This window comes from Mus musculus, chromosome 6 (genome assembly GCF_000001635.26).
Source record: "Mus musculus strain C57BL/6J chromosome 6, GRCm38.p6 C57BL/6J".
NCBI classification, from domain to species: Eukaryota; Metazoa; Chordata; class Mammalia; order Rodentia; family Muridae; genus Mus; species Mus musculus.
The window spans coordinates 145,178,780-145,191,871 of NC_000072.6; the positions used below are offsets into that span (position 1 = coordinate 145,178,780).

General features: G+C 47.4%; 1 protein-coding gene and 1 long non-coding RNA gene across 22 annotated transcripts in view; one reads left to right on the plus strand and one right to left on the minus strand.

Annotated features, from left to right (window-relative positions):
• Positions 1-13,092, minus strand: part of Casc1 (cancer susceptibility candidate 1) — a 36,185-nt gene that overhangs the window by 3,947 nt on the left and 19,146 nt on the right. For 11 of the 21 annotated variants that reach the window (XR_001785140.1, NM_177222.4, XM_017321646.1 and 8 more), the window contains 5 exons: positions 12,579-12,915; positions 7,032-7,113; positions 4,441-4,601; positions 2,980-3,136; positions 181-395 (listed from right to left, as the gene is read on the minus strand). Coding sequence is in view for 18 of the 21 variants with exons in the window: in NM_177222.4 (NP_796196.3) it covers positions 181-395; positions 2,980-3,136; positions 4,441-4,601; positions 7,032-7,113; positions 12,579-12,915 (952 nt within the window). In the remaining 3 variants the exon portion in view is untranslated. The other 10 variants (XM_030255462.1, XM_006506974.2, XM_006506978.2 and 7 more) reach the window with 8 other exon arrangements.
• Positions 3,496-8,851, plus strand: Gm15543 (predicted gene 15543). Its single transcript, NR_157240.1, has 2 exons — positions 3,496-3,590; positions 8,586-8,851. It is a non-coding gene; the product is annotated as a predicted gene 15543 (long non-coding RNA).

Sequence of the window (13,092 nt, forward strand, 5' to 3'; positions counted from 1 at the left end):
CGGGCAGTCGTCTGAGATGACTGACCCATCCCCAGTGACCCAGTGACCCCGGAAACAAGCTGGAGCCTCGCTTTTACACACTGTTGGTTGTTTACTTGATGAACCACAGCTCCAGAGACATCTTACATGCCTGCCTGGGGACACACTGCCTAACTATGGGCGGGCCATGGCGTCCCTCACCTTGATGTATATCTGGAGCTCCATGAAAACCGTCTTCACTATTAGAAGGACTTTGTTCATGCCACAGGGACTCATCTCCCAGGACTGGTAAGGCATGTTCACGTGAGCATCCTGAATCAAGGTCACAGGGCCCAAAGTATCCATACTGAAGGTTAGGAGCCTGTCTTCTCGGTTGTAATAGACACTGCTGATGCCATCTGACCGCCAGAATTTACCTGCGCAATGCAAGACAGGGACATTAGTTTCATATTTTTTCCTATGAACGTGAATAAGAACATCTAAGTATATATAATGTGCACAAATTGGTTTTCTGTATTAAGACACGTGAGGAAAAGCTCCCCGCCCCTGGGAGAGCCCTGTCTCCAGGGTTCAAACTCCACATATTCTTCCTGGCACTGGAGGAGACACTGGGCTGGCTGTTTCTGTCCCTTGCTATTTCAGGCGCCTATTAGCCCCACTCTCCTGCCTTCCCAAGCTCTTCCCCATACACGCCTGAGCCCCAGCATCTGCCATCTTCCTAGGTAATTCTCCCCTGGCTCTGTACAGAGGCTCTTTAACTATTTTATTTTATTTTTTAAAGGGGATGGTGGTTGAGACAGGGTTTCTTTTCTCTGTGTAGCCCTGGGTGTCGTGGAACTCACTCTGTAGACTAGGCCTGGAACTCACACAGCTTGGCCTGCCTCTGCCTCCCGAGCGCTGGGATTAAAGGTGTGCATCACCATGCCTGGCTAAAGGACTATTTTTTTTTTGTTTAAGATTATACTTTCACTGATCATTTCTAAGTTTGTTACTTATTGTTATGTGTTTTTGCCTGCATCTACTTGTGTCTACCAAACTGCATGCAATGCCCAAAGTCGGCAGCAGAGGGAACCAGCCCCAATGGGATTAGAGTTACAGGGGGCTGTGAGAGGCTATGTGGCTGCCCAGAACAGAGCCAGGTTCTCTGCAAGAGCAACAAGTGCTCTTCCCCGCTGGGCCAGCCCTCCAGCCGTGTCACTGCTGTTCTAAAGCAGCTGTAAAGTGTCTCTGAGCACAGTCTTGCTCGTGGGACGTGGATGCAGCTGGGCCGCCATGGCCCTCAGCCAGTGAGGTGATTTTTAAATTCCCTCCCAAAGAGACCCCTACGTACAGCCCCTTCAGAGTTCATTTCCAGTCCCATCTCTGGGGCCCTGCCTGTCACCCTTCTCACAGGAGTTCACTCGTGCATGCAGTAGGCAGCACGCTTCACCCCTTACAAATCAGTAATTTGGATCCACTTTAGATTTGGGGAAGAAAAAAAAAGTCACTGAGCGTGATAGCACGTCCCTTCATCTCGGCACTTGGAAGGCAGAGGTCGGAGGGAGTTAAGTTTGAGGTCAGCCCGGGCTATGTGCTTAGCTCAAGGCCAGGCTGGGCCGCAACAAACTAAAATGTGGGAAAATGATTCAAGTAAACATTGCATCCAACAGGATGAATGCAATATGTAAACAGATGCCCAGCATTGGCCCTGAGCAAACAGGACACAAAAGCACTCTTCAGGACACTAGACAGATGAGGGAAGCGTCAATAGGGGATGTGACGTGGGCAGAACCTGTCAAATGGTACAACAGTGGTGAGAAATGGGAGTCTCTCAAGGTGAGACTCACTTGCTACTTGGGAGCAGTAGGGATCCGATGACAACCACAGGTGTTGGTCCCCAGATGCCACCTTACTTGAGCCAGAATCCTTCCACCTCAGCTGAGCAGGCCAGGCAGGCTGCCAGTGAGATTTTGGAGTTCTCTGGTCCCCATCTCCACCTCACTGCAGGAGCACACGGATGCATGCTGCATGCCTGGCTTCCCCCATTGGGCTCTAGAGAAGCAGACCTGGTCTCTAAGCCAGTGGAGCCAGTGCCCTACCCATGACGCTCCTCTCTGGTCTAGTGTGGTCGATGTAGCCAAGAAAAACAGTTAGATGTATTACTCTTAAAGAGACTCTTCTGGGCAGGCATGATCCAGTTGGGTAAAAAAGTGCTTGCTGAGAAGCCTGAAAACCCGAGTTTGGATCTCTGAAATCTCATGGGGTGGAAGGAGAGAGCTGAGCCCTGTGACCTGACCTCCAGGAGTGCGGTGGCAGGCACGGCCCCTGCCACCAAAACAAATCAACTAGTGTAAATGTAACAAGTTCTGGGCAGAATTTCGGTGGGCAGAACACCTCCCCAGAATTCCGGGCTCTATCTCAGCCTTTGAGGGGTAGACACAGGGAGATCAGAAGTTTGGAGCCATCCTTGACTATACCTTGAGTTTGAGGCTCAAAATCATGAAAGAGAGAGGGAAAGAAAGAAGAAGGAGGGATGAGGGGGGAGGAATGAGGGAGGAAGAGATGAAGGAAGGAGAGATGAGGGACAGAGGGATGAGGGAGGGAGAGATGAGGGAGGGAGAGATGAAGGGAGGAGGGAAGGATGAGGGAGGGAAGAATAAAGAAGGGAGGGATGAGTTAGGGAGGGGGAGGGAGGGTTAAGGGAGGGAGGGAGAGATGAAGGGTGGAGGGAAGGATGAGGGAGGGAGGGATGAGGGCAGAGAGATGAGGGAGAGATGACAGGAGGGATGAATGACACTGGGATAAGGGAGCGTTGGATGAGGGGCAGAAGGACAGAGGGATGAGGGAGGGAGGGATGAAGGAGGGTAGGATGAAGGAGGGAGGGATGAGGGCAGAGGGATGAGGGAGAGATGAGGGGGGAGGGATGAGGGAGGGAGGGATGAGGGGAGGACTACCTACTGCAGTTGTTTGCACTACCCTTCTTGCTGAATGAGTATCAGAGCTGCTGTGGTACGGCTGTACCTTCATTGTCCCACCTGACGACCCTAGGGCGCTCAAAGAAGATGACGCTCTTGTGGATCTCCAGTGTGACCTCTATGGGTGGGAAGGTGACGTCTGGATCAGGTTCCTCTGTGGTGTCTGGAGGATATATAAACCTCTGCAGTCCTTCCTGGAGTATCTTTTAAGTGACCAGAGTAAGGAAAGTCAGAGGGGGTGGCAATGGCCAGACGCACTTGTCACTAAGCCTGTCACTAACAAGCTTCGCTTGTTGCCACAGGCCACCACAGAACGAGTAGGGAATATCACAGCAAAACTCACAGATGAGCAACTTAACCATAACCTCAGACCTTCCTGCGGGTCAGGCTCCCGCATGTGTTCTTCAGCGTCTACATCCCAAGCCCCGTGACAAGTCTGTGCTCAGCAGTACTGATAACCAAGGCCTCAGAGAGATTGGGAGACCTGCCAAAGACTTCAAGTTCACACTAACACTCAAGCGCCTCCCAAGGGATCCAACGTCACTGGGTCTCACATTTCAGTGAAGGACACCCAGCCATAGAAAAGACCTGCGGATGCCCCTGGAGAGGCACAGGAAGGACTGGGTGAAGGTCTCAAGCAGACAGCAGATTCCTGAGGTAAGGCAGGGCTCTGAACCATTGTAATCGGTAGAAAGAAGGCACCAAGGGAAGATGAAAAGCTTAGAAAATCCAGAAGAATATTCTCATGGAATAGATTGAAAATGTTCCACGCTTAAGTGAGCCCACGCTGTCCTCTTAGGAGCCTCAGCCGGGTGTGCAGGAGGATTCGGTGGATTCGGGGGGGGGGGGGCAAAATTCAAGAATGGATCGTTGGGTGAATTCGTGAAAACTCAGCTTCTTTCCCAGGTATTAAAAATGGGGGGGAAACACTCTTATTTTTTAAAGTTTTATTTCTCAGATATAAAATGTTTTCACTTGGGGCTATTTGTAGCTATGATGCAGAGGGTCATAGGCAGGATCAGCTTGTACACACAAAATAAAAACAAAATCAAGTTACTAAGCATTAAAATAAGTGAGGTAGGACAGTGTATGCTATGATCTCAGCACTCAGGAAGCTGAGGCAGGAGGATTATCCCTGCCCCGATGCTCTGCTAGGCACACCTGGACTAGTGTACCAGTGGTATGCCCACTCCCTTTCCTTCAGAGGTTTTAGGGATGAAGAAGGGGCCTTGGGTTCTCAGTCAACGCAGCCTACCAATGTGAAAATGGTTACCACCTGGCCATTTAATAGAAAAATATATATATATATTTTCCAAGCTCTGATGGAGACTGGCTGTATCAAGGGCTGACTGACACGCTGGGGCATTAGGACTGTAGGTTTACAAGTAAGTTAATAGGTAAGAAGTTCTCCTAGGATAAGATTAACATGCATTAGAGGCTGAGGCCATGGGAAATGAAGTAAAAGCCAGGCAATTTCACCTCGAATGGGTCCCGAAGAGTCTCCTACCTCCACTAGCACCCAGCCCTTCACAGGCTTGCACTGAGGGGGCAGCTCCAGAACATCCAGGTGGTACACGCCGCCCAGGGTAGAGAAATGGCACAAGTCCACCTTGTAGGCTTGTGAGGCTTCTGGCAATTCCACCACATTCTCTACCAGGCACAGCTGTGCTAAAAGGAACCACAGCGCAGGCTCAGAAAAGATCATAACATTGTTGCGGTCAAGAAGGATACAAAGACAAAATCCCAGGCCTGCTAAAGCTTTTTGTCTTTAGCTGCTAGACTTTGCACAAGGTTCTCAAGGTTTAAGTGGGAGCACAGTGTGTGTGTGTGTGTGTGTGTGTGTGTGTGTGTGTGTGTGTGTGTGTGTGTGTGTGTGTGTGTGTGTGTGTGTGTGTGTGTGTGTGTGTTAGGGGTAGGAAGAGCTCTGCTTACAACAAACTCTAGCATTGTAGGAGGCTACACACAATAAGTATGTATTACTGGTAAAACTATATTCCATAAAAGACAAAAAGTTTGATTAATTACTAAGTCCTTAAAACTGGACATTATCAGACCAAAAAAATAAAAATAAAAAAATCAAAAGATAAGTGGGAAGGTCATGGAGGAAAAGTAGATTTGGGGGCCATGTAAAATATGAAAGTTGGTTATTTCAACAAAATTAGACCCAGCTCAGGGAAGTGATGGACTGAGACTTTTGTGGGAACTATACAATCTAGTGACAAACACACAGACAAAAGTGGCACCTACAGTCACCATGGCAAGGAACATTCTCACCTCCACCTCCAAGACAAAGTCAGACACTCAAAAATATTACCCTGAGCAGTGGTCAGACTTAATTCGAGATATGCAGGCTGGCGGGTGTGCTGTACACGTCTAGTCCCAGTCCTCAGGGGGTACAGGCCCGAAGGTCATTACAAGCTTGAGACCTGCTTGTTCCACAGAGTGCTAGGCTGTACAATGTGACCCTGCCTCTCCCCAGGAAAGCTGACTAATATATCCTGTCCAAGTTTCTTCAACTATAAAATCCACAATGGATTTGGACTGTGTTACAGAGTTTGGAAGGGGAATGAGAGGGTAGGTGCAGAGCAGGCAGCAGGCAGCAGGCAGCAGGCAGCAGGCAGCAGGCAGCAGGCAGCAGGCAGGCAGTGAGACACAGGGATTGGTAGTGGTGTTTACTATCAGTCTGCTCCCATGCAAGAGGTACAGCAGGGCTCTCTGAATGCAACCTCTGGAGATAGGATACTGAAAGTTAACAGAAACAAGCAATAGATAGATAGATAGATAGATAGATAGATAGATAGATAGATAGATAGATAGATAGATAGATAGACAGATAAAAATTAAATCAAGTTAGGCAACTACTGGTCTCTTGTTGGTGCATGTTTAATAAACTAAACTCTTTAATTTTAAATGTATTTAATTTATAATTTATTGGCCTAAAAAGAAGCCAGAAATACTACTGTGTCTAAATTTAGAGGGTGAAGACATCTCTGACTTGGGGCTCATCATGTAGGGAATTGGGGTGTTCATGACAGAAGTTCCATAACCTACTTTATCATCCTAGATCTAGAAACAGAAACTCTTGCCTGGTATCAGCTATAGGAATGCTCCAAGGATGGGAGAAGGGATGTAGCCGGAAGGGTGGTGCGCTTGCCTAGAATGCAAAGGTCCTTGAGTTTGATCCTTGCACCACATAAAGCCTGGCACATGCTTGTGACCTGCACTTGGGGAGGTGGAGCTGGGCAGATCAGAAGTTCAAGGTCATCTTCAGCTACATAGAGTTTGAGTCTAGCCTGGGCTACTTGAGACAGTGCCTCAGAATATACAAACAACCAAATAAGAGGGTACAAAGATTTAAGCATGGCAAATATGCTTAGAATACACAGAACAGGTCACTGAGAAGGAAGAGCAGTGATAGTTGAGAGGACAGACATCATCAGACAGACACCAGACTTGTGAGATCATGTCCACCTTGTCAGGCTGCATCCAGTGACACCTGCCAGGACAAGACAGTAAAGGGTTCAGGCATGTGTTCATCCAGGTGTGTGCTCTCGTGAGTGTTCATTGCAACAGTGAGTACAGAGAAGAAATCAGTTATGATCTCACTAGCAACAGAAATTTAAATATTGTTCCCTGGGCTGGAGAGATGGTTCAGCAGTTAAGAGCACTGACTGCTCTTCCAGAGATCCTGAGTTCAAATCCCAACACCCACATGGTGGCTCACAACCATCTGTTATGGGCATCCAATGCCCTTTTCTGGTGTGTCTGAAGACAATGACAGTGTGCCCATATACATGACATAAATAAATATTCCCTTGTTTGGGTTGAATTATGAAGCTACTTTAATTGATGAGGCAGGTTACCAATGCATTCTGGGATCAGTGCTGAACGTCATTTGTCTGGAACATATTTTTTCCCTAAGTACATAACTTAATATTGAGTAGAAAAGTATGATTATTGATTATTGACAGTTTTTTTTTTTGTCTGAGAGGGACTGTGGAGGATTTGTGCTTCAAACATATTTCACTCTACAATGGCCTTGCCTTACTTTTCTGTGAAGGAAGCCTCCATTACACACCGAGGGTGGGGACAGAATACCTGCTAAGACTGCTTCACTCAGCAGCTTCATCTCCAGTTCAAGTTGGGTGGTTTGGGAATCCTCCCCTTCAGAGTCGGAAGTCTGCAATAGAAGAATGGCTGGCAGTGAGCATCAACATCCTCAGAAATTATTCTCTAAATGCAACAGGAGGGTATTGGTCCGTAAAATAGCCTAGAGACCAGGGTGAGGCTCTGTCTCAAAAAGCCAAACCAAAAGGACAACAAAACCAGCAGCAGGAACAGCGGCAGCAGCAGCAGGAATGGCTTTTTTAGCACTTAGCCTAAATGCTGTCACTTCAGGGACAGTCTCTGGCCTGTTGATTTGATTTGTGCGTATTTTGTCTCTTGATCACCCTATGCAATCTTTTCAGTACACATGCTGGTGTATATCCAGAATATAGTAGGCTGTCACCCCTCTACAAGGCTGCTCATTAGAGACAAGTCAGTAGACTGGGAGGTGGCCCAGCTGGCAAAGTGCCTGCCTAGCATGCAGGAGGATGGGGTTCAAGCCCCCAGCCCTGCATAAAACAGGGTGATGGTTTTTGTCTGTGATCCCAGCACTCTGGTGGAGGCAGGAGGATCAAAAGTCCAAGGCCATTCTCAGGTACACAGCCATTTGAGGCCAGCTGGGTTACATAAGATGCTGTGTCAAACCCCCTAAATCCAGAGAAACAACAACAAAGCAAACAAACAAAGCCCCCAAGATCATTCAATGGTAGAACCCTGAGGCCACATGGAGTCTTAGGTTCACTCTCTAGGACCAAACAGACACAACCAAAGAAAGGCAACATCAGGCTGAGTTTCTTATAGCAGATTTCACCTGAGAGTTAGACTGTGTGTGTGTGTGTGTGTGTGTGTGTGTGTGTGTGTGTGTGTGTGTGTGTGTGTGTGTGTGTGTGTATGCGTGTGTAGTATGAGCATGTTTGGGCATGTATGCCTCTGTGTGAATGTAATGTGTGTATACACATTCAGGCATGCACATGTGTGCATGCATGCTCTTGAGTGTACATGTGGAATTTTCTTATGCATGCTTGTTCAGTTTTTCTTTTGGAAGGACTGGGGATTTAAGCCAGGGCCTCATCCACACCGGCCAAGCATCTGTCGCTGAGTTACATTTCCAGGCCAGTTCAGTCCCTTAATGAGAGAGACACTTCGAAACTTAACTTTCAATTCAAAGACCCATGTCCATCTATCTGCTTGTTCCTCAGGGTAGTAAAATATTTTTGAAACTACTATTTTAAATGTTCTACTTTGAATAATTTCTCATTAATTATGCCCTACTCAAATTAGCCCTTTCTAAACATGTTGTGCTATAAACAACTTAGAATGTTTATGGTATTTTAAAATATATTAAACATTTAAATATTTTTATTGTTAAATATTTTTTTAAATATTTACAATATTTTTAAAAGCCATTCAAATCAATTAAGAGTCGGTATTAAGAGCCCTCTAGTGGCCAACTTCTTAATAAGCTCATGAAAAAAGAAACCTACACTGTCATTTAATGTCAGAGAATTTTCAATTTACATTACTCTTCACTCTCAACTTGACTAGATCCCACCCTGAACATGGACTTGCGATTCTGTGAGATGATGTCACAACCTAAACAGAAAGAGAAGAGAGAGAGAGCTGAACATGGACGTTCACAGTCTCTGCTGTCTGGCTGCAGAAACCCCGTGTATCGCTACCTCGCGCTCCCGCTGCTCCCGTGATACACTGCATCCCGTCATGCCATGAACCTATACAATCCCTTCTTTCCCTAAGTTGTCTCTGCCTGCTATTTGCCACATCAGTGAAAAATGAAAGTACATAGAAAACGCAGTATTGAGGCGCAGCGATGTCACTGCGAGCAACCTGGCCACGTGATCATAGCTTTGTCACCGCGAGCAACCTGGCCGCATGATCATAGCTGTCACCGAGCATCCTAGCCACGTGATCACAGCTTTGTCACCATGAGCATCCTGGTCGCGCGACCATAGTTTTAGAACTGATTTGGGGCGAATACGGAAACAGCCTAGAGCCATAAGCCACAAGAGCCCTAGAATTCTGTAAGCAAGAGCTCAGTGGCTGTCCGGGTGGAAGTTTGGTAGAAGACAATAATGAGAAATCAGTAGAGTGTATGGCTTTTCAGACAGGGTACAGCATGAGGCTTCAGAGAGGAAGAGGAGGAGGAGGAGGAGGAGGAGGAGGAGGAGGAGGAGGAGGAGGAGGAGGAGGAGGAGGAGGAGGAGGAGGAGCCGTTGTCCTGGGAACTAGGCTAGAAGCTGATGATGTCATATCCTGGCATAGGATTTCCTAAAAGTTTGAATGAGGCTGGATCCAAAAGTACTGAACTACATTGACATTTTAAGACAGAAACAGCCAGGCTGGTTGTGGTCACTGCTCACAGTGCTTAGATTCATAGTGAGGGGGTAGAGGGCTTTAAGTAATGTCCAGTTTGGCGAGGAAAGGGGTGAGTCTAAAGGTACAGGTGAGGAGGGTGGCAGCCCCTCTATGCTAAAACTCTCAGAGCCATTAACGGAAAATTGGGACAAGTGGGGGTGGGGGTAGGGTGCAACAGAGAGCAAGACCCCACCCATCAAAGGCTCTAACTCAGATCCTGCCTGGGCACTTTTGCCTCTGTGGACATCCTGCACATGTCCTCCTTACCATGTCAAGTGCTGTCAGGCTGGAGGTATGACAGCAACAGCACACATGCCTAATATGTTGAGAGGGGGCCTCCTGGAAATGGCCCCTCTCTCATCTCCCCACATTCTCAGTGTAAAGTGTTTCCTATCCCAACTCCCAGCCTGCCTTCACAAGCTCTGGGAAAGCGTATGAGGCTCCTGGCAACTGCCTGCTTCGGGGTTCTGAGATCTATCTGGGTATGCCACAGGATGCTCCGCCAATCATCACACCAACTGGAATCTACCCAGGGCAGCATTCAATGGTAATAGAAAGCAGACAGGCGTGGTTAGCCACATTCTCTAAGGCCATTAAGACTAAGTCAGGATTAAGCGTGGTCCTTCCAAGTTCAGAGAGTAAGTCAAACACCTGCTGGGACAGGTGTGAGACCCTAACACACACAGGTCCTGCCGCTGTTGTTATGAATTCACAGGCTTACGCTTTTAATGTAAAGTATTTCCAGGATCCGGGGATTGCTCAGAGCAGGCAAGAGCACGTGCTGTCCTTCCAGAGGGCCTGAGTTGTTTCTCAGAACCTGAATGAAGCAGCTCAAACTCACCTGCGCCTTCAGCCCCAGGGGCTGCTATGCCCTCCCTGGCCGCCCCTGACACTGCACTCATGGGCACAACCCCACCAACTAAAACCAACACTGTTTTATGAAAACTGTTTCCTAAGTGACCTACATTAACAGAATGGCAAACTGCAACTCCATGAGGCCACCCTGACGGATCCCTAGATACAAGATGGAATGCTTTAGTTTGCAAATTCAACCCATGGTTCAAATTACAGTTTCTAAGTTCTGTCATTTTGCAGTTTTTAAGTTAATGCAATTCTTATGTAAGACACTGGTAGATTTACATCAAATATTAACTATGATCAAGCCACTTGATGCAGAGTGGAGAATCGTCCAACACCCCGACAGGCCAGGAACGCTGCGGAGTCTCTTGTCAGTCACGTCCGTGATGACGGTTCACTTGCTCTGTTCTGACTGCGACTCCTGTGGTGCTTGACGTGAACCCCCATTTCCTTTTATTGTATTTTAAATTCTTATTTACATTGAGATGATGCTGGTTCAGGGACCACTTCCCATGGCCTCCCACTCACCCACATATTGCCTCCTGTCTGACTGTTAAAGCGATCTTTCCTCTCCCTGGGAATCAAGCAATGGCCAGGAGGTGCTGATCTCTGAGAAAGCTACCATTCCCAGAGCTGAAGTGAAACTGAACAAAAGAATCCTATTTCCTGAAGGGAATTTTTATGTTTGTTTCTCAGACAGAGTCTCACTATGTAGACCAGGTTGGCCTTGATCTCGCAAAGACCTGCCTGCCTCTGCCTCCTGAGAACTGGCAGGTTTTTGAAGAAGAAAACTGATCGGTCATTTCTGGCTCTGCAGCAGCCTTGTCCAGTTCTCTTCCCTGCAGGCCTGTACACCTTCCTGTTACAATCACACACAGTACAGTTACCTACCTGTGTGGACAGTCACCTCACACCCGTTTTCTCTATTGCTTTAGACTTGTAGATTCTTTAAATTTTTTGATACAGCTGGTGTATTTCAAATAGGGTTTTTTTTCAACATGTTCTTAGAATATCAAATGACACAAAGTTTTCAGCTTTACATGTATGCTTTGTGTGTGGATGGTATGGGTGCATGTCTGAGTGTGTGCACATGCCTTGTGCCATGGCTATGTGTGGAGGTCACAGGATGGCTTTCAGGAGCCAGTCCTCTCTTTCCACCATAAACGCCCTGGGGACACATTTAGGTCTGCAGACACCTTTGTCCACCGAGCTGTTCAGGGTCTAATTCACATTTTTATTTCAAATTCACACAGGGTCTATTCCTTAACTCTTTCCACACTTAAAGAAAGTGAACCAATAAAAGCCATGCACTGCTTTGTCTTATGCGCTCCTGCTGAGGTTTTGGGGTTCCCTGAAATCCCAGTAGGCTGGGGCAACAAAAGCAGCTTCGAGCTGAGAAAGGACTATCCAAGTCCAAAGCTGTTCTAACATAAAACGCACTATGAAAATCCTGACGGTTAGAAAATCAACAGAAGCCACCACAGGCAGGAGCCTGGATATTTTCAGTGGTGCATGCACAGGGGCTCGGGGCAGAGGTGGAGTTTGAGTGTCCTGATTCATCGCTCCCTAGGCCCTGTAGACAGGGTTAAGGTAACCAAGTACCTGTGCCTGGTGGTACACACCTTTAATCCCAGCACTTGGGAGGCAGAGCTGTGAGTTTTAGGCTAGCCTGGTCTACAGAGTGAGCTCCCAGTCAGCAAGGGATATACATAGTGAGACCAAGTCTTAGAAAGCCAGTGCTGGAGAAACAGCAAAATAATAATGATAATGATAATAATAATAATAATAATAATAATAATAATAATAATAATAATAAAATTAAAAAATAAAAAAGAACCCCTCCAGTTTGCACAAGCATTTGCTGCAAGTTTGCATTTAAGGGCAAGCTACCTAGAAGGACATGAGCATCAAGCAACCATACCCCAGCCTCAAGGCTTTGCAGCAACCAATGGACCATGAGACTGAAGAGCCTGAGGCTGAAGCCGCTGGTCCTACAAGCACTACTGAACAGAGGGGAGAGAGACACACTAACAGCCAGGGCACAGACAAGGAAGAGGCTTCTAAATGGTTTCTATTTGCTCAGGAAAAATCTTGAGAATACCTCCAGGGACCTGCCAATGCTTACTGCACAGGGCAGACCGGGATCTGTTGAGAATATGTCAACCTGGGTAAAGCGAGTCAGGCCAGTCACCGGCCCTTGAAGGGCTGAGGCAAGAGGACTGCTGTAAGTTTGAGGCCAGCTTGGGCTACCTATCCTGGAATGTAGACAGATGACAGACAGACAGACAGACTGACAGAGTATCCTACCCTTTGTAAGACAGTGTTCTCTATAGCTTCATATTTGTTCTCCTCTTGAACCAAGTTGAGCTCTCTTTCCTGTTCAGCCTTGGGCTGCTCATCTTCGTTGGCAGCTTTTTCTTCAGTAAAGAGCTTTTCTTCAGTCATGGCCTTTTCTGTACTTTCCTCGACGTTGACTTGCTCTGCTCCCACGGGGTTCTGATTTTGCTCAGTGACGGCAATGGGGAACAAGGGTGTGATGTGGTCATAGCGTGTGTGTAGAAGCCGAAGAGCAACATTGCTCGTGGCCAGGATCCTTGGGATTTCAAATCCAATTTGTGTCTCTGAGAACCTCACACTCCGGTGCCTGCCAGAAATCAATAGATGGAAGCCAAGAGGGTGAGCAAGAGGGGCAGTCGGGGCCTCACGCTGGGTCTGAACAGGGTGTCCTTTTTAATGCCCCTCCTTTGGTGTCCCGAGGCATTGGGAGCCAGTGTTTCTCAGGACACTCTTGGCTTCCCACCCACACCTGTCCCCAGCTGAA